Source organism: Cyrtonyx montezumae, unplaced genomic scaffold (genome assembly GCF_038088225.1).
Source record: "Cyrtonyx montezumae isolate F1298 unplaced genomic scaffold, pur_monq_1.0 scaffold_3, whole genome shotgun sequence".
NCBI lineage: Eukaryota > Metazoa > Chordata > Aves > Galliformes > Odontophoridae > Cyrtonyx > Cyrtonyx montezumae.
Genome location: NW_027072034.1, coordinates 89,613,996 through 89,637,100, shown reverse-complemented (window position 1 = coordinate 89,637,100; position 23,105 = coordinate 89,613,996). Strand labels below are relative to the sequence as shown.

Genomic DNA, 23,105 nt, shown 5'->3' with positions numbered 1-23,105 from the left:
ATCAGATCCTTCTGTGGCACTGAACAATATAAACCATGAAGCTTTTATCCGGAATGTCATGACAGGAATGTCACCTGAAGCAGGTGCTTGTATTTCCAGAAATAACACAAATGAAGAAGTACACCAGATACAGGAGAATATTAACTATAAAAAGCTTTGCTTGTCTCTCTTTTTTTTTTTTTCCTTGGCAAAATTGTCATAAACCATTTCATTTAATCCCTTAGGAACAATTTTCAAAGTGCTTTCTGAATGAAATGATTTATAATAATGTTCACTGTGGATCAACAAAGTTATTGAAATGCTGAAAAAGCATGATAGGGCAGTGGAGGAAGCTGGGTACATAGAAAAGGACTCATCAAATCAAAATCTTCTTTAACACAGTGACATACATTAAAAAGGAAAATGGACACAGCATCACTTTATTGTCTTTACATAAAGCTAAGGAGCTGCCAAAAGGAATGAGAAGCATTATCTTTGTAAAGGAATATAATGCTTTTCCACAGATGATCCACAGCATCTTGTAATCCAAAGTTCGTAGGTTGTCTGATTAGCTGACTGGTCAAAATTAATTGTCACATTTCTTCCATACACCATGAGCACTCTGTAACTTTGGCCTGGCCCATAGTTGCGTAAAAGGGATTGCCCTTATGCCAAAGATGCTGCTGTGTTTACAATGAACCATTTCTGAAGGAAAAGTATAAGAAGTCAGAAGGGAGAGGGGAATTTAAAGCAAAACAAAACAAAAAAACACCTGTCCTTCTGGCTGACAAAATAAAGCATCTTCTTTCTTAAGTAGCAGCTACCACAGACAGCAAGAGTAAACAAAACTAACATACAGAGAACCAACGAACACTTCTGACTAATAACAGAGGTGACAGATCAGCAGATCTCTTCTGCATTCAAAATGGTTCAGTTGCTTCAGGGACCTTTTCCCACACTGCCCTACTCCCTTCTTCTACTGCTCTGCAATCTAGTCAAGCCATAAAATCGCACACACAATTCCTTTCTTAAATCTAAAAAAGGGGTGTATGCAGTAGGTCATAATACACAGACAAGTATACTCTCTTCCCACAAATGCAGGCTTACATTAATCTAGCTACTCTGTACGCTTGTATAAGCATTTAATATCACTGATTCATAACCAAATAGCAATAACCAAACACACTGCGGGATTCCCTTCTGTAGAACACCATGGGCACCAAATGTTTTTTTCATCATTCAGTTTCTTTTACCTAAAGGAGCTTTAAATATGCTCTACATGGGAGTAGATTAAAAAAAATAACTCTAAAAATAGTAACAAAAATAAAAGGGGTGGAAGAACAAGCCTGACTTTCTGTGCTGATGTCCTCACAGGTTGATATCTCTCACATCTGTGGGAGTGCTGGCCTGGTCCAGTTCCTCAACCGTCTTAGAAGGATTGCTTTGTTGTTGCTGCTGCCGGACTTGCCTAAGATTGCTTACTAGCACCGACTCTATCTGTTCTTGACAAGCTTTAAGGCAGTCCTAGAAGATAAAAAGCAAATTGATCTGTTGGTTAGATATGTATTTTTCCATAATGAACTTGTAAAGTTTGAAGAGCAGCTAATGCGTATCTGCTGTGACAGAAAATAACCTTGAATTCTCAGATTCACACTATTTACATACTCCCCTGGATTAAATCATGGGTGTCCAACCTTTTGGCTTTCATGGACCACACTGAGTGAAGAGGAATTGCCTTGGGCTGTATTAACAAAATGTCATGTATTTTTTTCATATTTTTTATCAAACATAGAAGAGAGTATACATATATAAATACAGCACATCTATGTAGCAACAATAACATCAAGTGAGTGGGATACTTCACCTTGTTTTTGTGAAACTAATGCATCACTGTATGGTTCAAGAAACAATTCCAATTCTTACTGAGATCTCAAGATGCCCATCAGACATTTTTGATGAAATTTTACTCTTCCTGCACCTTTCAGAACAGTTGTTCAAAACGTACCCACTGCTAAAAACAGATGGCAAGAGTAATGTATGATTGCAAAGTGAGGGATATTTGTCTCTGCTAAGATAGGGCTTATAAAAATCGAGTAAAGACACATAACCAATATTTTTCCTTGAGCTGAACGTCTGATTGCAACTCCATACATTCCAACTAAAATTTTTCAGGTAACATTTTTAAGTCAATTGAAAATGGAGTTGCGGATTGATGCCAGGAAATACGACGAAGTAACTTGACACAACAACGCAATATGTCAAGCAGGTATTCCCTTTATTACAGTGCTGGGTGCATGGGGGATCTCTCCATGAAACGTGCACACTGAAGAGAGAAACGAATACATATTTAAAGGTATAACACATGCATATTCATCACATTCCAAACTCTGGTTTTCAAAGGAATTAAACCTAAGGGTCAATTTTGCTGAAAGTTTTCAAACCTTGAAGGGAGAGAGCTTCTCATTATTCCTGAAGAGAGAGATCTGTTCGGTTATCTTGTGGGGACAAAAGGATGTCCATCCTGCTTTCTTATCGACAAGCTTATTAGTTTGACACCCAACACATCTGGCCCAGCAGATAAATCAAGAGGGAGTAGCACCTTTGTACTGTAGAGAAGCTGTTCTCATGATTCAGGATATAAAAAAACATTGATGATATCTTTCAGAAATCTTGAAACCTATTCTCAAATTGACCCCATTTAGTCGGAATATCAGAAACAATAATCAAATAAGTATCACAAAGCTAACTAAGAATATATTGTAAAATATTTTATACTTTTTGTGAGCTTAAGACATTGAAAATTACAACATTTGTCAGCACTGTACTCTTGTGGTTTAACTCGGCAGTCAACTAAGCACCAGAAAGCAGATCAATCACTCCTCCCTCAAGTGGGATTAAAGAATTAGAAACAAAATAGAATTTGTGGGCTGAGATGAAAACTAATTAGTAAAACAGAAAAGGAAACCTGAATTAAAAACACAATGATATTTCTCTCTCTATATATATACACAATGCAATTACCTGCCATCTTAAGACCAGCAACCACCTAAGAATAAAACCTTTTGCTGACTGACAGCCTCATTACCAACTCAATGTCTCACTGACCAACACCCAGGCAAATCCCCTGCAGCAGTTGCCCTAAGCCAACTCCCCACAGCTTTACAGCCTTTTGCATAGTATCACGTGGTATGCAATAAACACTTGCCTAAATCAAGCCAGCTGTCCTGGCTTCACTCCATCCCCTGCCATGTCATAATGGCGGCAGCTCTTCCACCAAGCAACCCAGCTAGGCCCAGCCCTGGGTGTGCTCCAATCACTCAGGAACAACCAAAACATCAATGTTCTCTTAACACTGCCTCAGCTAAAGCCAGGGCATAGTATTCTGGATATTTCTTCAAAAAATAATGTGTTACCTTATTATTTTACAAAATAACACAAAGCCAAATTTAATAATTCAATTATAAAACTTGTCTGCTTCATAATGAAAAATGCATGTCTTCACAGGTACACATGCACATGTAGGTAAGCTGAAACACTGTCATCGGTAATCACTGCATTTTACTTGTCAAGTGGCACAAGCACATGTAATGTGTAATAAACATAGGTTTTAATTCAACTGAGTATACCGTGATGGTTGCAAGAGGCAGAGTTGGCATTGCACTGCACCCTCCCCTCCACAGCACTGATGTCTCCTACCCAGCCCACACTCAAGTTATGTGCAACTGACTCAAGGAAAATATCTTTAAAATAACATAACAATGTTGAAGGTTTATGATCTTGTGACGCTGCATTACTAGCCATCTAGGCCCAGAGGTTGGACATATCTAGGTTAAACAACAGTAATTCTACATTTATCAGAATTTCCAGATCTTAATATTTCACCTGTCCTTGTTCATTTGTATTGTCCTGAGCAAGTACTCAGTGTTCTTCAGTGCTCTTGTAAAAAATGGAGAGTGGGGTATATATGCACACTCCTATGCAAAGTTAAATGACATGAGTGGTTATTCACTTAAAAAATACTGTTTTTCTCTTTACATTACTAACATACTATATCAATGTAACACAGGGTCACATGAGTTTTCCACCAATTCATCACACTGAAGTGAAAGAAGAGCAGTGAGGTTCCCAAAAAAAGTGCAGTGCCCTGTCACAGTGCCTGTATAAGTCACCTATTTGGCAGCTCAAGACAAAGGCAAAAGAAAGGTGTATTTATTTGTGAAAATTCAAGCAAGAAGGAAAGGTCCAGAATAAAAGAAACATCACAAACTTGAACAGCACATCTTTCAAAATGCACACTGCGCCATGGCATGGCACAGGCCATCAATTCATGCCAGTCCGGTATTTTCCATTAAAGAATCTTTGTTGAAGAAGCAAGAATAATCTGTATTGAGTCTCCAAACAAGAATCCCATACTCTGAACAATACACTCAAAGTTTAATCCCAGAACAAATCACACTGTTCTGTAGCTAAGCACTGAGGATGGAAATAAAGTATTGTCTGCAACAAGGGAACTAATTATATGGCCCCAAATATATCAGCAGCATAATTCTCTGAGCACGTTCCAGAGAGAAAAGGGATTTCAGCAGAACAAAAAGAAGGTACCCTCCCCACACCTTTACCTGCAGAATTTTAACAGCACCAGGAACAGTCATTGGTAATTATTTCACAGAAAACACTGAAGAAAAGACAGCTACAAAAAGAAAGTTATAAGCCAAAAATGCATAACCAAAGCTCTGAGATTACTACATTACAAACTTTACAATGTAACTTTGAAGAAAGACCAGCATACAGCACAGCAATGCAAATCTGTGCGTTACAACTCCTGCGCAATCAAAAATATGAATAAACAAATAAATAGGATGGTCTTATCATTAAAATCAGACAGCAACAAAAAGCAAGATTATTAGAAGTACTACCATATGTTCCATATTCTTCATAGTATGTTGGATGGTCAAATAACTTTGTTATTGAAAAATAAAGAGGAATGTGAGAAAAGATAGAAAAACTCTTACTTATGGAAGAAACTGAAAAATAAAACACCAAGCCATGACTATATAAACACAGTGCAACAGCGTGTAGTGTGCTGAGATTCAGAGACTGTCAATACTGCACTGTGTACAGGAACAGGTGGTGCAACTACAAGGCAGCAACACAAGTGTCCCTCTAAAATACATGGAAAGTTATTAATACTATGAACTCACTGAAGCACTGCTATGTGTCAGAGCTCATTAAGGACTGGGTTTCTCCTAAAGACTTCAGGCAGCACAGCTTCGGCCAGTATGAGTTTAACAAGAGTATTCTGTCCTGATCCCTTGCAGTTTTGGGAACTGACCTCCACAAATCACACAGGCACTATGTCAGCCCAGTAATGGAATACAGAATGCAAATGCAACTCCGGGGAGCAAGACTGTGACCAGCAACACCTACTTTTTCCATACAATACCAAGTTATTCAGGAGAGCCTGAAATTTAATGTATGTAATTTGTCAACCTGGTCAGACTTGCAAAGACATGTCAAATGCAGAGTATCTATTCCACTAATGGCATTTACATTTGTAATACATGCAATTAGCTTTGGTGTGTCATGAACATCCATTTTTCTTGGCTATCAGTCAACAACTGCTAGCTGTAAAGTCATGTCCTTCCTTTTTTTGTGAAACTGTCCTATAATAAGTCCTATTTGAAGATTCATCTGCCAAAGAGAGGATGTGAAAAATGGCTTTTCAAACTAACCCAGGAAAAATGGGTTGGATGGGATGCTGGCTGGATTGAAGACAAAAATATTCAGTGATGTGCATCATATCAGCTAAAGCCCACAGTGTTCAACTAGGAACAGATGTTTTGATTCTCAGCAACTGGGATACCTGCATGTAATCAGAACCCAGAAGTTTGATCCCTCAGGATAAATAAATATAATAAGTAACATTATGGTGAAACACAGCACGATGAGTCTAAAATTCTCTGCTACCACACTATATGCACGTGGACAGACCAAGCCTTCCCTGTGCTCACATTTGTCTTGAAAGCAGGCAACTGTGGGACCGCTTATGAAAAATCTGATCAAGTTCACTGTTTTGCAAGCATGCTGTATCCACCCCAGTAAAGCTCCACAATAAGCCATATTTTTCATGACCAGCAACATTCCTAAGTTTCAGTTACTGGAGCTAAACTTTTCCATGCTTCATTCTCTGCCTTAGGCTGACACTTTTATTGAAAGGGAGCAACCACAACAAAAGAGATACTGTTTCTAAGATGAAGGATAAGGAAAGCAGGTAATTTTACTAAAATTAGCTGTCTTTCAACCAAAATTTTCAACCACGGTGTGTTTTTAGCTCCATAGATTCGCTATGCTCAGAAAAATTTATGTTAGGCTCTGTGGTCACCTCTTGCAGAATGAAACCCATGAAACAGATTCTCGTGAGAAGACCTACAACAGCTGTTGCCTCCTCAGCCTACGAGAAAAGTGAAGCTTCCCCTAGTGACGGGAGCTCCTTTCTCCCAAATCCTGGACAGCAGGAGTCTGGCAACACAGCATCAAAAATTTTGCTATTCTTAATACAGGTGCTGGCAAATATGGTGAACTTCATTCAGAGATCTTAAGATTGAAAAGACCTGTGCTCTTGAGGAAGGCAAAAGATAGGACTCTCCTTTTCTGAATGGAGCCTGACACCAAAGCCGGGAAGTTGGGATGAAGAGTTTGTTTAAGATCAACGAGCAATAAATACTGAATTCAGGTATCTAGCTATAGGCACAACTCAAAGAGCACAGCAGTTGTTCTTCCTCGTGCCAGTTCTCATCTAAGGACTGGAAAGAGTCCTGTATCAGCTGTTTTCCAGAGATCACTCCTTGCAGTTATCTCTGGGTCACGCTCTGATTTATGTCATTCCCATTACTCATCCCAGTGCTCAGATATGATGCCCTTGGAAAATAAGAGGTACTGTACAGGCACAATAACTGCCAATGTCCCACAGCCAATGTATAACCAGTGTCATTGCCACCCAGTCAGTAACCGTGGAGCTGAGAATCATAGAGCACCTGAAATGTCAAATTAATTCAGAGATGTGGGGATTCTAAGTGTGCTATGGAAATGACAACTGATAAAAGAAAACAGCACTCAGTAATGTTTAAAAATGCTTATCTCAGTATGCCTGCCTTTTACCACACTGGCAGTCACCTGGATCACTGTTTTCCTGTGCTGGAGCCAGGACATCAGCTTGTCCCAGTGCCAGCCCTGGGCAGCATGCCCACATGAGTTTCCGCTGCACACTGCCTCTGTTCCTCACCAGTGCCAGCTGCCTTTCCCAGCATTCCATGTTGCAGAAGTCCTCACATGGCAACCATGTCAGCAGGAGGTTAATAAAAAAAAAAACCAACAGTTAACAAACACACACTTTATGAATTTGCTTCATTAGACAGAAATGGGATTTGACTGAGGAGGGGATTTCTAAAATCCAACATTCCAGAGCTTGTCTAGTGGACAGGGGATTGGGCAGCCTGTCTCTGCTTCTGCTCACACTCAAACCTGTGTGTGGCTCTTACTGAAGGCGGAGAACCACAGTCTGCTGGACTACCCCTGAAGAGAAGGGAAGCTTTTAATACCAAGCTTGCTAATAGTGAGCAGGACATCCCAGAAGGATGAGGACAAGATCAGTGTCTTCAATGATGCAGTAAAATATTAGCACTGTGAATTCTATGATACAAGACTTACAAGCAAGACTTTAGCATGCCTCACTTCTTCCTCTCCTTTTAACTGAAGGTAAGGATAAAGGCTTCCTTCTCTTTTTGCTTTCTTGGAGCTGCTGGCAAATCTATTTAGTTTTTTTTTTTTTTTATAAGGTAAGAGCACATACTTTTATTAAATTAAGTAAATGTTTTTATAGCAGGGTCTTGTTCTTGCTTATTGGGAGTTTAGTGATTTCCTAACATTGGAAACATTTTTTTTTAATGGTCAAGGAGTTTGTCCAGCTCCTGTCTTTTTCAAAGTCACTGCCAAAAGCTATTGGAAACTCAGATAAAGAAAAGCTCCTGCTTTTCTTGAAACCTGGTTTCAAGTCTGTCGTAAGCATTTACCTGTTTGTGAGACTGCAAATCATTTCAAGAGTACAGACCTGACGTGGCTACACTGATCAACAGTAGACTGTGTTGCTACTTCCTCAAAAAAAAAAAAAAAAAAAAAAAAAAAGCTTGCTTGTAGGAACAGGTGCTGACATTTCCTGAAGAGATTCTGAGCAAATGCCTGAGACCTAATCGATGTTGACAGCAGCTCTGCTCAGTGAAGCACCCCTGCCCTACACTTTCTTTCTGCAACATGCTTGCCAAATGTATCTTCGTCTGGGTCAAGTCAGATGTCATTTCTGTGCAGCTTCACTCAATAGCAGCTCTCACTCTGTGATGCTCGTTTGGAAGTTACCTTTCTCTGAAAGCAGAGATTCAGTGATAAAAATGGTATAACTCAATCCTAGCTGGTGCTGAGGGAGCCCCATGGTGAGTCACGGAGAGTCATAGCCTACAGGCTGCCAGTTCTGGCTACATCAAGTCTCCCTGGAGCAGATCTCCAACCTGTCTGCATTTAAGTCAACGGCCAAAGTGTGCAGGATCAGATCTGTAAAAGGAAGAAAGAGCAGAGCCACCCATTTGTATATTCATATAACAGACTAAATTGCTAATACTCCTTTTCTATGAGAATCTCTTCTTCTAAAGCAGAGTGATGTAAAATTTCAAAATAAAATGTCCTTCTGAATTTTTTTTTTATTTTTATTTTTTAAAAGCAGCTGCAGACTGACATACTTAATGAGGCAACTTCTGAATAGCCAGGCTTGGGGAAGGAAGGGCAGTGAGATACGGAACATAAGGCCCGAGTACTCGGAGTCAACTCTGGTTCTAAATATTTTTACACATTGTCATTTACTCTGAAATTATAAAAACTTGTAAAACATCAATACAATGCTTTATTTAATTTATGAAAAGGCTAAAGTCTCTTAGTGCTTTTATACAGAAATAGGTCATTTTGTACATAAAACCAATAAAGCTGTCCAGACTGGAACTGCCAGTTTGCATGGATGTTACCTTATACAGATACCCATAAGCCACTGATTTATTGTCACGTGTTAGCTCTGATTTACACCTACATTTTGAATGTGAAAACAGTGCACTACTTAAGTCTTTAAAACAAAAAGAACTATGGCACAATGATCAGCATGATGCACTCAGTGTGAAAAGTTTCAAAAAAAAAAAACAACAACTGGTATTTGATACTAAAACTCAGTTTTTAACATGAGTTAAACATTCTTTGCAGTTTTGCCTGTAAAGCATCCATTCAGGAACTGGAATTGGCTGGAAACCAACTTTAAACAAAAACAGTAAAACTTCATTTTATAGGTTCTCAAGTCTGACAATCAAAATCCATTAAGAAAAAAAAAGAATGCCAACAAAAAAATTCCAATACCTGATTCTCGAGTGAACCTCAGTCATGCAGCAAAATGAGCTGGAACATACCAGTAGATTTAAGTCCAGATTATTCATCTCTCACTGCAATACAATCAAGTAGTCCACCTGAGGCTGTGCAATCATTAATCATATATTTGTGTAACCTCAGCCATCAGCCTACTATAATGATTTTGTGAAGATCACATACAAGCCCACAGTGCTAGTTCTGCCAAGGTATTCAGATCACATGATGGCTTTTTACTGACCACACTATCTGCAGGACAACAGATGAAACCTGGCAAAACAGAGTGGTGTGCATACCAAAAAGCAGCATATTTTGAGCCAAATGAGATACTAACTAAACTTGCCAGTGGCTTTTCTAATAAAATGGGAGATGGCAGACGAAGTTCAGACCTAATCAATACGACGCATGGTAAAAATGCTAGAATTCTTACATAATAAATCCTAAAATCACCTTTGTCATCCTAAAACCACCTTTGCTGTGCTTTTGTACCACAGCCACAATCCGCAACTAACTTCAATAATTATGAAATATACCAGCTGGATGGTAACATTAAATGAAATAGGAAAAATAAATAATTTATTGTAACTAATCAGCCCAATTACCATAATGTTATCATAGGAAGTGCTGTATTCTATAGATGGGGATACCACTTTGGTTTTGTCTCGCTGGAACCACCAATACGAAGTGATACAATACAAAGAAAAAAAAAAATAAAATGGGAAAAAGCTATCATGGCAAACAATCTGGCCTTCCCATGAGACAGTGGTATTAACCCCTTGAAATTTCATCCATGGATTTGCTAAACATATATGTATTTTACTAGCAAACTTCCAGTTTGCAAGTTCTAGATAGTACTGACTAAAGAAAATTAAAACTTTAAAGATCATATCAAATATATATGAATTGCACTATTTTCAGCAGATGTTCTTTGAAAGAGCAGTATAATGTACTGAAGTTAGCAGCTTTAGATTTTACAATACAGAGAGTAGGCCATTCCTTCAGAATATCATAGGGTTGCTTTTGTTTTTTAAGTGTGGATCAACTTCCTCATTCTTCTTTATGGTCCAATAGATTTAATGATGAAAATAGCTCAGGTACCTTCAACTCCACTTTTATTTTTACTTTAGCATATGCAGAACTGAAAAAGCAATTAAGTTTATTGTATCTCTTTTTTTTTTTTAATTATGTTTTTGGAGAGTTCTTCATTCCTGGATGGTTTTACTAGAACATTTTACTAGAACAACTGAAAAGTAGTTGAAGGAGTATAAATGCTTTTCTACATAAAAAGGTTGGTAGTGAAAATGACTGGGAAGAGGTATCACCAATAAAATGGCAGAATCTAGTTATTACCATCAGCAATTGAGAATTTCCATTTCCACGCATGACAATCTCAAAAGAAAGCAAAGGCACTAGAAAAGATCATGCATTATATACAACTCATTTTCCTGAACTTCTCAACACACTCATATGTGACCTAAACTGTTCCCTAGCTTCTGGTTTTAAATTAATAGTTATGTCACTGTGAAAATGGTCACAATTAGCAAGCCACCAGGTGAGGAATCCCATTCAACTCAATCCAGCCAGCAGGCTCTCACTTCGTACTGGTAGTCAGTAAATTTTCAGACCTAACTGCTCCGAGCTCCAGAATCACCTCATCATAACCCATACAACCTGTTCACACAGGATGTCCACCACCCCTACTCTTATTGAGATAAACAGACGCAAGGTATCTTTTCCATCCTGCAAGACCACCATCAGATTGATTTAAAAAAAGGGGCAAGGGCAAGGGTAAGAGTGCTTGAGAGGTATGAAAAGCCATGTAACACCCAGTTCTGACAGGCATTCTCTTGTCAGCAACCATCAGAGCTTTTCTCAGAGTTGCTGCTCACTCTCCAGCAGGCAGGAAGGTTTGCATTGCAGAAGTAAGCTCTTCTGTGATGAACTTGGATCTGGTCTTCCCCACAGTGGTTCAGGACACTGTACTCTGCGTACCATGACTCTCAGATTCCCCTTCTGCATCACAGTTTTGGCTTCACCCTGGCAAGCCTCCCAATGTTTCAATTATTTTATCAATGATTAAATTTCTAGAAACACTTGGGAGACACGGAAGCTGGTTTGAACCTTGCAGCCAGACATCTTCTGTCCATCCAAAATGGTATTCACTTGGCAACGGCAGCATTCAGAGAAAATGTGACACAGCAGTACTTGAGAAGAAACCAGCCTGCAACACTATTTACCAAGGTCTCACAGCAGTTCTGTTAAACATAAACACTACATAACGTTTAACAAGATCTTAGCTTTACTAAGAAGCATAAGATTAAAGCTGGCAGCAGCAGAAACTCAAGAAGCAGTGTTGATTGACTAGTGAGAAACCACAAAGCTGTATCTCAGACCCTACCAGGTTAAGTGTAGACACGCAGCTGACAAAAGCACAGCCTGGCTACTCCAATGAAAACACAACTGCAGCTGGCAAGATTCAGCAGGCCTGTCATTGCTATTGCAGTCCAAGTCACACCAAGGTTAGGCTAACAGCAAAGGAGATTCATTAAATCCTTTGTGATGACAAGGATAAGGGCAATCACTCTAAGTCACGAGCAGGTTGTTTCCCAAGGATTTTCTAAACCCAAACTGCAGACCTTCACAACCAGCAGCAGATGAACAATAGGGCTGTTATTTAATGTACATAAAATATGCACATAAGTAACTAAAAAAAATCTAGCTAGTATTTAATTTATGCTCCTGCATTTCCTAACAAGATTTAAAAGCCTGGATCTAAACCCTGGATGCTTTGTCGTGTGCTGAAATTCCCAATGCTGATGATCCTGTAAAATTCTTCTGGCTTTGCTGTATTAGAGCATGGTTGGCCTTCTACATTAACAACTTCACAAATACTGTTAATGCTCTTGCTGACTGCTTTAAATCTCTCTTCTTTAAAACTAATTGTACAAAAGAAACTAGGAAAGGACTTTTTTTTTTAGGTTCAAGACTTGATAGGATAAATGCTGGAGATACTTCAAGTGACTGTTCAACCTTTTCAACTGTTGTGTAATCAAGTTATCCAAGCAATACGAAAACAGCAATGCGACCTGCATTGAAGAGATGGAATTTACAGTAATTCCAGTATGGAATGTGTCATCTATACTCCTAGATGAGGGCTGGACTCCTCTGCTTCATCGTTGACATAAACAGGAATTCCTTCTCCAATGAGGGCTTTCATTTGCAAAACACTGATCATCAGCATGCCAACATTCTTCCAAACAACCTGAAAAGCAGCTGTGAGAATATTATACCCATTTACTGCATTTATTCTATCTAACCGAGCTCACATTTACTGGATGCAGTTTAAAACTGTAAGTATTTACCCTGCTAAATGTGCCTACTACTACTGTGACACAAAAAAACCCCACAATCAATTACAGATAAACTTGACTGCCTTCCATCCACAAAATGCAACAAAACTTACTGTTCCAAAGAGCATTTCATATAGATTATGTAAGATGACTAGCATAAAGCATCTGAAAGCTGGCACATTTTTCTTAGAAATTTTTTGGTTTTTTCAGCACTTTGAGCAGTACACTTTCTAGATTTGGTTCTACTACTTGCAAAGTATTTGGTTTCCTGTTGCTCATGTGGGTATTTCTCATACCAAGAGGGAAGAACAATGTTTTCAGAACTGGAAAAAGTAAGAGTAAAGTCAAAACACTGTTAGGGTGATCCAGGGGGCAGATGCCATGCTTTACTTTGTACTCCCTGCTCAATGTGACTTCAGGTTGCTGACTTCTCTTAAACAAGTATAAGAATATTTTGAAACTACTAGACAAAAGCTGTGATAGGTTATTTCAGAAAATCCAATATTTTGATAAGCAATCTGCTGCCCTACAAAAAGTCGCTTCAGTGCAGAGGATGCCTGGAGAGAATCTCTGCTGGCCACTATCAGCCTCGTAAACTCAAGCAGGTCACACATTTGCAGCAGCATGGGTCAGGGCAAGACTCCAACCAGATGACTGCAGTCTATCACCAGTCCCTGAGCTCTGACAGCTATGTTTGTGATGTGGAGCTCATTACTTGGGGGCCTCACTTCCTCTGTATGCTGGCTGGCTCTCACAGCACTGCACTCTTCCATCAAATCCATTCATAAATGCAGAGGACTCGGCTATTAGCCTACAGTGTAACTGCATCACCCCATTGTTACTACACACGCACAGCACTCACTGGAGAACAAAAAAGTGAATGAACCAGAGCAGCTGCCAACTCAGGCAAAGACAACTTAGGAAACTATCTCATTCTTCCTTTCTTTGGAGGCTATTTTGTCTGTTGTTTCCTTGCATACAAAACATGGTCTGCAACAAATAAAGATGGATAAGAGACAGCAAGTCCTCATACTTGGTTCCAAAACCACAGGCCCTAAAAACTACAAATGAGAGAATAACTGGTGTATGTGCTTTAGGGACAATGTTCAAACGCTATCTGTTCAAGGACAGTTTTCCAAGATTTTAAACTGCAGCTCAACAGGAAACAAATTCTTGAATGCAGTGGTACTAAATGCCAGTTTTGTACAGCAATTTACAAGGATCTTTATGAAGGGACTTTTCAGATCTTAAAAAAAAAATCCCAGCACTAATATATGCAGTACATTTAAGTGCAGATATTTTAAATGCCATTTATTATGGACCCAGTTTTCTGAACAGCCTGACTCCACATTTTCAGCAGTTCAGTTGTTTTTGACAAGACACTAAGAAAAGTTTGGTTTCTTTTTCACACTACCACAAGCTTTCAAACATGCCTTGGATTTGCAAATATTTCCAGAACACACCAGTCCCATGTGGGAATACACTTTTAAAAGAGACCGGTGACTGCATACAATCCCACAAGTGGTATGCCTGAAAATCCTCTGCCTATCGCTGATGCAGTCAAGAACAACTTCTGTCATTCTGAAAGCTGTGCACAAGGGAATATGCACCTTATGCAGACATAAACTTCACCATCACACAGAATTAACCAGGCCAGCTCTTCTGGCTGCTACTATTCATTTTATTCCGCAAGCAACTGCTAACTAGTTTAATTTGAGATCTGGCCTTGCCAGTTTTCATCAGTGACTTAAGTATAAAAGCATTTTAGTAGGAGAACATCATTTTCCTGTTTCAGTGCTTTTAAGTCACAGAAAAAGGCTGGAAAGGACTGCTGAATGTCATTTACTTCAACCTTTTGTTCAGAGTAGAGTTATCTTTAAAACATTGTTATGTGCCTAATTTGCTCAAATTCTAGCCTCTAGAATTCTGCTCCAAGGAGCTTTGTAATAGAGAAGACCTTTCTCTACACAGAACTGCAATAGTTTCTTTACGCTCCTCAGATTCCTCTACACTTCTCCATTAGGAGATCTGGGGAACAAGAAAACATACAGTTCCCAGACTCAAGGGAGATGCAAGCAATAACCAGGTCAAATCATGTTCGACACACGTGATTTCTAAGCATGATTCCAGGTACAAAGAAAGAGGCAGTTTCCAGACACACGGCTAGCAAGCTGGCACACTGAATTGATGGCAGCATTTCTAGGAGGTGAAGAGAGAGACTAAACCAAGGTAGATCTGTGACAAAGCAGAATACTGAACTTGAGCTCCCAAAATGCCAGGCTTACTCCCTACCCATTCAGTTATCCCTTCTCACATCCTATAGTTGTACAGTACAGGAATACTTGCATCCTATTCTGAAGCATCTGTCTCCACTGGGAACAGGATACTGCATACACTGGAGTCCTTGTCTGGGATGCTGTGAAAATTCCTGACTTGCCAAGTTGTTTATTTTTCCATTGCAATGATCCACCAAACGATGCTCAGGGAGCTCATGCATTTCCTGTGAGAAGTTTGTTAACTCTCTGCCTACCAGAGTCTCCATTCGCCTTCAAGAAATTGCAAAGAAAATGTTCCCACTCCAGCAGCAATCTCTATTCTGCCAAAACTGTGTGAAGTTGTACTGGACTAACTTTTATAATCTCTTTGGGACAATAACTATCAAAAAAGGCCACTCAGATATATACTATGCAGAGTCTATTTTCACTACCTATAAGGCTGCTGAGTGCCCTGAAGTTTCTCAAAGATTTGCTCTCTGACTATTAATTCAGTAGGTGGAAGAAATAATGAAACTGAGATTTTCATGGGTCATCACTGCCTTTTTTAGACCATGATTTAACCTTCACCAACTGGCAAAGGGCAGCTATTTATCAAAAACAACATCATTTATTTCATCTAAAGCCCAAAGCACCACTTTGAATTCATACAAGGAAAAACAACATCTGTGTTTTTGAAAGAAACACTCGTGTTAGTTTGTTTACCTAGCAGCAGGGATCTAAATTAAATGCTGTTTATTAGTAACACCTTTTTGGTCTAATTCTTATTGAAACTTCCAACATACTACACCATTTAATTCCAAACTCCACTCTCAGCCACACCAGGGTCCACCTACAATAACTCAAATATCTCAGCTTTTCAGTTCATGCTACTGTTTCCTAGAAAACAGCACTCTATAATTATCTTCAAGAATTAGTAAAAGTTTAGAAAAATCTCACTGCAGTTAAGTTAGAATAGGATTTCATTATCATTGTTTTTTTCCATATCCTTGAAACTTTAAAGCTCAATTTTCTTATGCTTTAACTCAGATAGCGTAATTTTCTTGAAAGCTTATGAAAATGCTCCACTTTCCAAGCTAAGCAATCTTTCCACATCCTTCATTCAACAATGGGACTTGAAAACATCTCTTTGCTCCTATGTAATTCAAAACTAGTTTCAAATATCAGAAGCATCCATGGTGGTTATACATTCCTCGTGGATCCCGGGCTTCACAGCAGGAGAATTGTTTTTATTTACAAGTTGAAGCCAACTGCAAAACAGAGGAGCTAGGAAAAACTCCCTGGCACTCCCTATGTGCAACAGAACCCTGCAGCACTCTACCCCAAGCTGTGCTGGTCAGGGAGGATTTCTCTTCCAGCTGTCCACAGTTTTCTGCAGGCTATCAAGAGGCAAGAAGGGAAGCAAGAGCATTTGCCCCTGCAGAACCGTGAACTCTGCAAGTTACCCTGCTTTCACACTGAGACACTCTTGCAGCCTCCAAGCTCTACATTCTTGGTCTTCCTCAACATACCTTTTGAAAACAGCATCATTCATGCAGCAATGATTAATTAGTTGTATCACTGCAAGAACAGCTTTAAGGCATCAGAAATCAGGAAATCAGACAACTGAAGCTTTCATTTCATTTTAATTAAGTCCCAGCATAAAGTATATTACAATAGTCTTTACTCTTCATTAACACAGCCTTGAGCTAACTCTTATAGAAGCCAACTAGTACATTCTTCCCCAACAATATACTTCACAGATGAGGCTGACATTACTATCTACTTTTAAAAGTGCCTAATAATTCTCAAGACCCTGTTTCCAGCTGCTTTTATCTTTCAAGCTTTAACAAGTAGGATGAAATTTTTCAGTCCTGACTCCTCTAATTCCAAAACAGACATCACACAGAATGCAACTACCAAGTTATTTCTGCCATTTCTAAATATCTGGCTGATGAAAAATATGCTGTTTCGCACAAGTTAACAACTACAGCTCCTTTCAGTTATGCTGAGACTTTGAATCTTGCAGGAGACAGACTGAGTTACAGCCAGCTCTCCCATAATCATCAGAATCTTCCAAACTTGGCCATAGGTAAATATCTTGAAAAATCACAGCATATTTAAGTTCTCTGAATATCTAAAGTTTGAGCAGCTAAATTATCTAGAAATCCCCTTTGTACCAAGCGTGCTCTGACTCAAGTAAGAATGTTATTAGTCTGTGTTGTGGGCTAAGATCAGATGTAAACAGAAGAAAGCTTTCCTCTATTCAGTGCCAACAGATTCTTGAAGAGGATATGACTAGTAAAATGCTAAGAATTCTTTGTTACTTGGGAAGAGTGATTTTCTTTTTTTTCTTTTCACTTCAAAAGCATTTATGCTCAGCCAAATTTGGGTAGACATTTACCAGGAATGCAAAAAGTGTATTTTTGACAGAAAAAAAAAAAACAACTAGATTTCAAACAAAACACATGAAAGTAACATGTTTTCTTCTGACCACTCAGAAGCAACTGAGCTGTTTTTACAGGTATTTTGTTTTCCAAACTGAATCAATCGGGTTAAAATACTCAGCACGAGAATAAGTTGTCCAGCCTGCAAGGTATTTCAAAAAAGCTTTACATTAAGAATCACTGGGATACCTGAGAAAGGTTCACGTATATCCTATAAGAAAGAAAATGAGCTTTAAATGTGTATCTGTAAATATCAAATTAACAGAATCCAAAAACACACCTAAAACAGCAAAAATATAAAAGCCATATTCTCCTCTCTGACATGGCCTTGCACAGTATGTCTGCAACATTCTTTGAAAGTCAATTAACGAGGGCACAGAAGAAAGAAAATCCCAAGAGAAAAAGACACTCTACTGTGACTTCTCATTTGCCCCTAAAAGCCTTCAAAACCAACCCTGTCATGCAAACAGAGCATGTTAAAATCCAGATTACAAAACAGCTGGGATCTTGATTCAAGTACAGTCTCACAGGGTCAAACAGCAAGGCACCTGACAGTAATCAGAAAAAACAAACAAAAAAACGCAAGAAGAGGCTCAGCAGGTAAGCCTTTGGGTTTAACAGCCACCAGAAGAAGCAACTATGCAAGTGAACAGTTGCATCCAACCTTGCTTGAATTTATACACGTTAACAAAAAACAGTCCCATGCACCATGAACTGCAATAACCTCATCTAAAAGTGAGTAAGGACCAGATTACCACAGCAAGGGTTACATCAGAAAGCGATGCTGACAAAACTGGCAGGTGAGTATGGGAAATGCTCTTCACTACCATGACAGAATCTAGGTAAATACATGTATTTTGCAAGATCCCAGTTATGTAGCCCTTGCAGCCCACGTGTTGAGCCTACTGATCTCAACTAAGATGTGAGTATCATCAGCTGCATGTTGTAACTGAAAGCCAGACTCGCCCACACAGAAAATCAGTGAGGAAAAAGATCCACATGGCTGTCCAGGGAAACTCTTAAAGAAGATGAAGACCTATCCTGAACAACTCCCTACCATCTTCAGAAAGACAGAACTCAACAGTTGATCAAAATCCACTAAATAGAACATAGCAGGGCTACACTAGCATCTCTCCTCTGACAAGTGAAAATTGTTTCAGAAATTAATCTAGAGCTCACAGGTATGGAACATGGTCTAGTGAAGGAAAAATTGCATCTTTAAAGTTCTCTGACTCAAAAAGCACAGGCTATTCTTAGAAGCCAAGCAACTCCCCATCACAAACCACAAAACAACAACATATGGTCCTTCCATTTTATTTAAATTAGATGAGTCCCAGGATGGGGTTTGAAACACAGAGACATAAATGGTTGTGGGGCAAACATCAGTAAAAACAAGCATGAAAATAAGCAGCAGTTAAGGAGTCAACTTCACCTGGCTTTTCCCTGTAACAAGCAAAATCATGACAGTTTCAACCCTTCGGAAACTGTATAACATTCAGGCTGCTGGTAGTTACACAGCTCTCAATGGCTAGCACCAATTGTTTTCCTTATCATTAGGCTACTCACAAATATGACCAAAAGCAGCGCCCATGTTAACAAGATCTCATCTTTCATAAATCCTAGTCTTCTCCTCTGCCCAATTTTCTGATATCCACTCACATCTGTCCACTTGATATCTCAAGTCCTTCCTGACTTCCTTCCTTGCTGCATCCGAAACCTACCACATTACACCCAAACATCCAAGTAGAAAACTTCAGTCAGTCAACAACTGCCCATTTTAGTAATGGGTAATTCTTATTTCCTAATATATTAAGTAAACTTTTTAGATTTTCTAGCTCTAAATGGAACAACTGTACAAATGAGTGCTATGCATTTCCTGCATCAGGCCATGAAGTCTGAACTGTTATATAGGATTCTTCCTGCGTGCTTCTGCTGTTTATTGCAATGTATCACCACTGTTCCTCCACGCATATAAAGCAGGCACAAAAAGGCAAATCACCTATGTGAAATTTTCACTTGAAAAGAGCGTGTTTAATTTCTAAAGCTTCATGATTACATTACAATCATTCAGAGTGTTCCTTTTTCTTTGCAAAACTCACTTCCAATCAGAAGAAATGGGAAGACCTGGAAATGCACTTTAAAATTAGATTCAATTGGCCTAAAAAAAGGAAAAAAGAAATGGAAGTTCTTCTCTTTTGGTTAAAATGGATTATTCCTTCTTAGCCAAAATTTAGAACAAAACAAAACAAAAAAAACAACAACAACAACAGAACAACTTTGTCTTCACAATGCTATGGCAGATATAATTGCACAGTCTATCTACTCTACAAGCTGTAAGAGGATTTAACCTGAGCACAGGTTAAGGATGACACATCAGTAACTGATTAATTTTACAGTACTATTTTACTTGTGGCTTGCCTTCCATTAAGTCTCATTCATTTTCTTTCAAGAGTATTTTGGCATGGCAAAACTTGTCAGTTTATCAAGAGATTAAACTCCTGTTTTCCACTGACCAAACAATTTGAATTTGCAGGAGCAGATTCTACCTCCAATAACCTGCTAACCAACACAGTAGCACAACTGGAGAGTTACCACCCCTAGTAAAAGTAATCTGAGTGCTCCTTTCAGTCCTCCTAGCCCTTCTGCTCAGCCTACCATGCAGACCTGCCTCATCTGCATTTTTCATATGTACTCACTAAGTCAATTCTTAGGCACTACTGAACCACTATCAGATTCACCTCCCTATGGACAAAGGGACTTTCTGACAAGAAGTGAATTTCTCGAAAAGAGTGCTTAATGAGGTTAGAGACAGAAATCCAGACAGCCTGGGTCGCACTCATTTCCTATTTTGCTGGTGCTAGAGGATTAGCTCAGTATTCACTTCCTTTATGCCAAGAATTTTTACAAGTTATCTCAGTGAGGGTCAGAACAGCAGTTTCAAGATTGGAGGCACAGGCCTGCTGTTCCTGTGAACATACTAGTTTACCTTAAGCTATGGGGCATGTTGTCTGCTTTTCCACATCAGTGCGCTAGGGCACTGAAGATGATTTCTCCCCTGTATAGCCTAAGCATCAGTCACGGTGGATGGAATAGGCCCAAGCACATAGACAAGCTGAGGCAAAGCAGGCTCCACTCACAAAGCTGCTGTGGATGAGGAGTGATTCCTATAAGGCCAAGGAGCTCTGGACATCCAAAGCTCTTCCACCAAGGTGCTGAGTTCTCTTGACAAGAGCTTCCCCCTCCCTTTACTCCACTGGGCTCTCAGGATCAGGGCCAGATGGATGGCTCAGTTTTTCACAGAGTTCTCAGAAGTGAAGTAAGAACAGAAATCCATGACACTCACCACATCTGTGCCTGTGATCTTGGCCAGAAAGTCTGTTAGGCTGTCACCAGAGAGCGATCTATCCCCATCATCAAGCTGAAGGCCACAGATGGCTGCTCCCACACTTCCAGTTGCTATCATTGATGGTGGGTACATGGCAAAGTTAAAATCTGTAAGAACAGATCTGGGAATTAGTCCAAGCCCAGACCAGAAAAGCTGCAGAACAGAGGCATCAACATAAAAACCACATCCAGGAGTAAAAACGTAGAAAAGCTCTTTGGTCTGACTGAGCTCATTAGTCACACTACTCATTGCAAGTAGTCAAAGGAGATGTAACAGATCTGCAAATTAAGATGGAAATACAGTTTTGTCTTTTATTCTCATTGATGTATAAAGAAAAATCTGGAACATTTTTAATAGTCTTAGTTTAAAAAAAGAAGAAAGAAGGGAAATGCTTTCTGTAATCAACATCAGAAATCTGGGTCTTAGTGACATTACAGCTCCACATATAACCACAAAACTAACTATAATAAGGTATCAAAAAACACTGAACTCAGATTTTTCATCACATCAAATTTATAACTTGATTAACTCAAACATTTAAAGAACTGTTTGAGAAATTCATCTTTACTACTCTATGTTCAATACCTTTACAATTAGCAAAGGACAATACTTACAGCTATGCCATCAAAGCAAAAACAAACATCACATTTCTTTCATAAATTTTTTTTTTTATGAAACAGTTTTGAAATGCCTTTCAACTTGTCATTACTTCTCACATATCTGTGGAAATTAGGAGATACACAAAAATTAAACCGAATGCTTTCGTCACCTTAATTTTCATATTGCTTTACGCACTGGCTTACGTGCACTTCTTTTACCTAACATGATTTTCATTTTTTCTATAATAAAAATACCCTTTCTAACATAAAACTCTGTTTGCAAGTTGTTTTAAATCAACAATAATTCATTAATAAACCTTTCTCTACCCATTTTCAATTGGAGGAGAAGAAAGAAATCCAAGTAATACCTACTACAATAAAAAACTCTTGATATATTTGGTCTACTTATACAAACGGGGATACTGAAAACTGCCCTTCTGCTAAGGGCATGTGCCAAGTCTTCTCTCTTCAGCTAGCATAAATTCTGTAATCCTGAGGATTTCTGTGTAACCAGGGAAGATTTAAACAAACAGAGCTTTTTTCCTCAGTCTCCCAGATGCTGAGATGGCAGATGTTATACTCCTCTCCAGGCTGAAGTATACTTGTGGCATCCATGGGGAACAGAGAAGTCAAGTAAGTCTGGGACTCTGGTGATAAGATTTATCCACATGGACTGGAAGACGGATGTTAGAAGTGGGAAAAGAAAGGAAAGAACTGAAATCCTCACACAGACTTAACTGTCTCATGGAGCCACTAGAAGATGACTACTGGCAGGTCACAGCTGCACACCACTGACCTCTGTCTATCCACCCAGGAAAACTGAGCTCAGAAGACATCACACACACACTTCTGAATGAGCAAAGTCCCACTGACAGAACCAGTTAGTGTGGATTGTTATTACTACAAAAATAATAATTATACACTACTGTATTAACGTACGTAAATGAAAGCTGATGGACTTGGTAATTTTCATATTGCCCTGATTAACAGCTAAGTCAACAGGAAAGCCTTGAACCCCTACTTGTCAGTACTGAACACAGCCTGATGAGGGCTGATCTCAGTGCTCATCACAAATGATGGCACTTACATACAAAGAATTAAAATTTCACTGCCAAAAACAATGTTTCATATTTACCTCACATAAATTTATCCTGCAAGGGAACCACCCAGCCTGCAAATATGTGGTGTAAACAAACAACGCTGCCTGATACAAATAGCACATGCATTTCTCAGAACACATGCTATCCTCAGTGTCTCTGCCCATTACAGTTATTACTGGAACAGACCCCAGGAGCATACAATAAATACAGTGGGATCTTAAGCAGAATTCAACATTTCTTCTGACAAGATATCTTGCTTGAAAACAGATGCTCAAAACAGCCCTTGTTTTATGGCATCCAGTCTCTTTTCTTTCTCACTCTCACTTACTGGAGGGCCTGAGTCTTGAATATGATGACTGTTGCAACAGTTCATTCTTGCACACACTCATCCACAGACCGGGCATCTAGTGGCTCTATAGAAGAAGCACGACCCTCCAGTTGACAAAATTCAACCATGAAAATCAGGAATGGTTCCAGCACTCCAGTAAGCAGGCATTTTTGTAAGGTGCATAAACATTTATATGCTTGAATGACTGCCCAGAG

At 39.1% G+C, this 23,105-nt stretch overlaps 1 protein-coding gene across 3 annotated transcripts in view; it reads right to left on the bottom strand.

Moving 5' to 3' along the window:
* Positions 1-390: 390 nt before the first annotated feature.
* Positions 391-23,105, bottom strand: part of CCND2 (cyclin D2) — a 36,824-nt gene continuing 14,109 nt past the window's right edge. For 2 of the 3 annotated variants that reach the window (XM_065742371.1, XM_065742373.1), the window contains 2 exons: positions 20,822-20,970; positions 391-1,503 (listed from right to left, as the gene is read on the bottom strand). In XM_065742371.1, the coding sequence (XP_065598443.1) occupies positions 1,348-1,503; positions 20,822-20,970 (305 nt within the window). In that variant the 3' untranslated portion in view covers positions 391-1,347. Of the gene's footprint in view, positions 1,504-9,511; positions 9,700-20,821; positions 20,971-23,105 lie in introns of those variants that run through there. The other variant, XM_065742372.1, reaches the window with a different exon arrangement.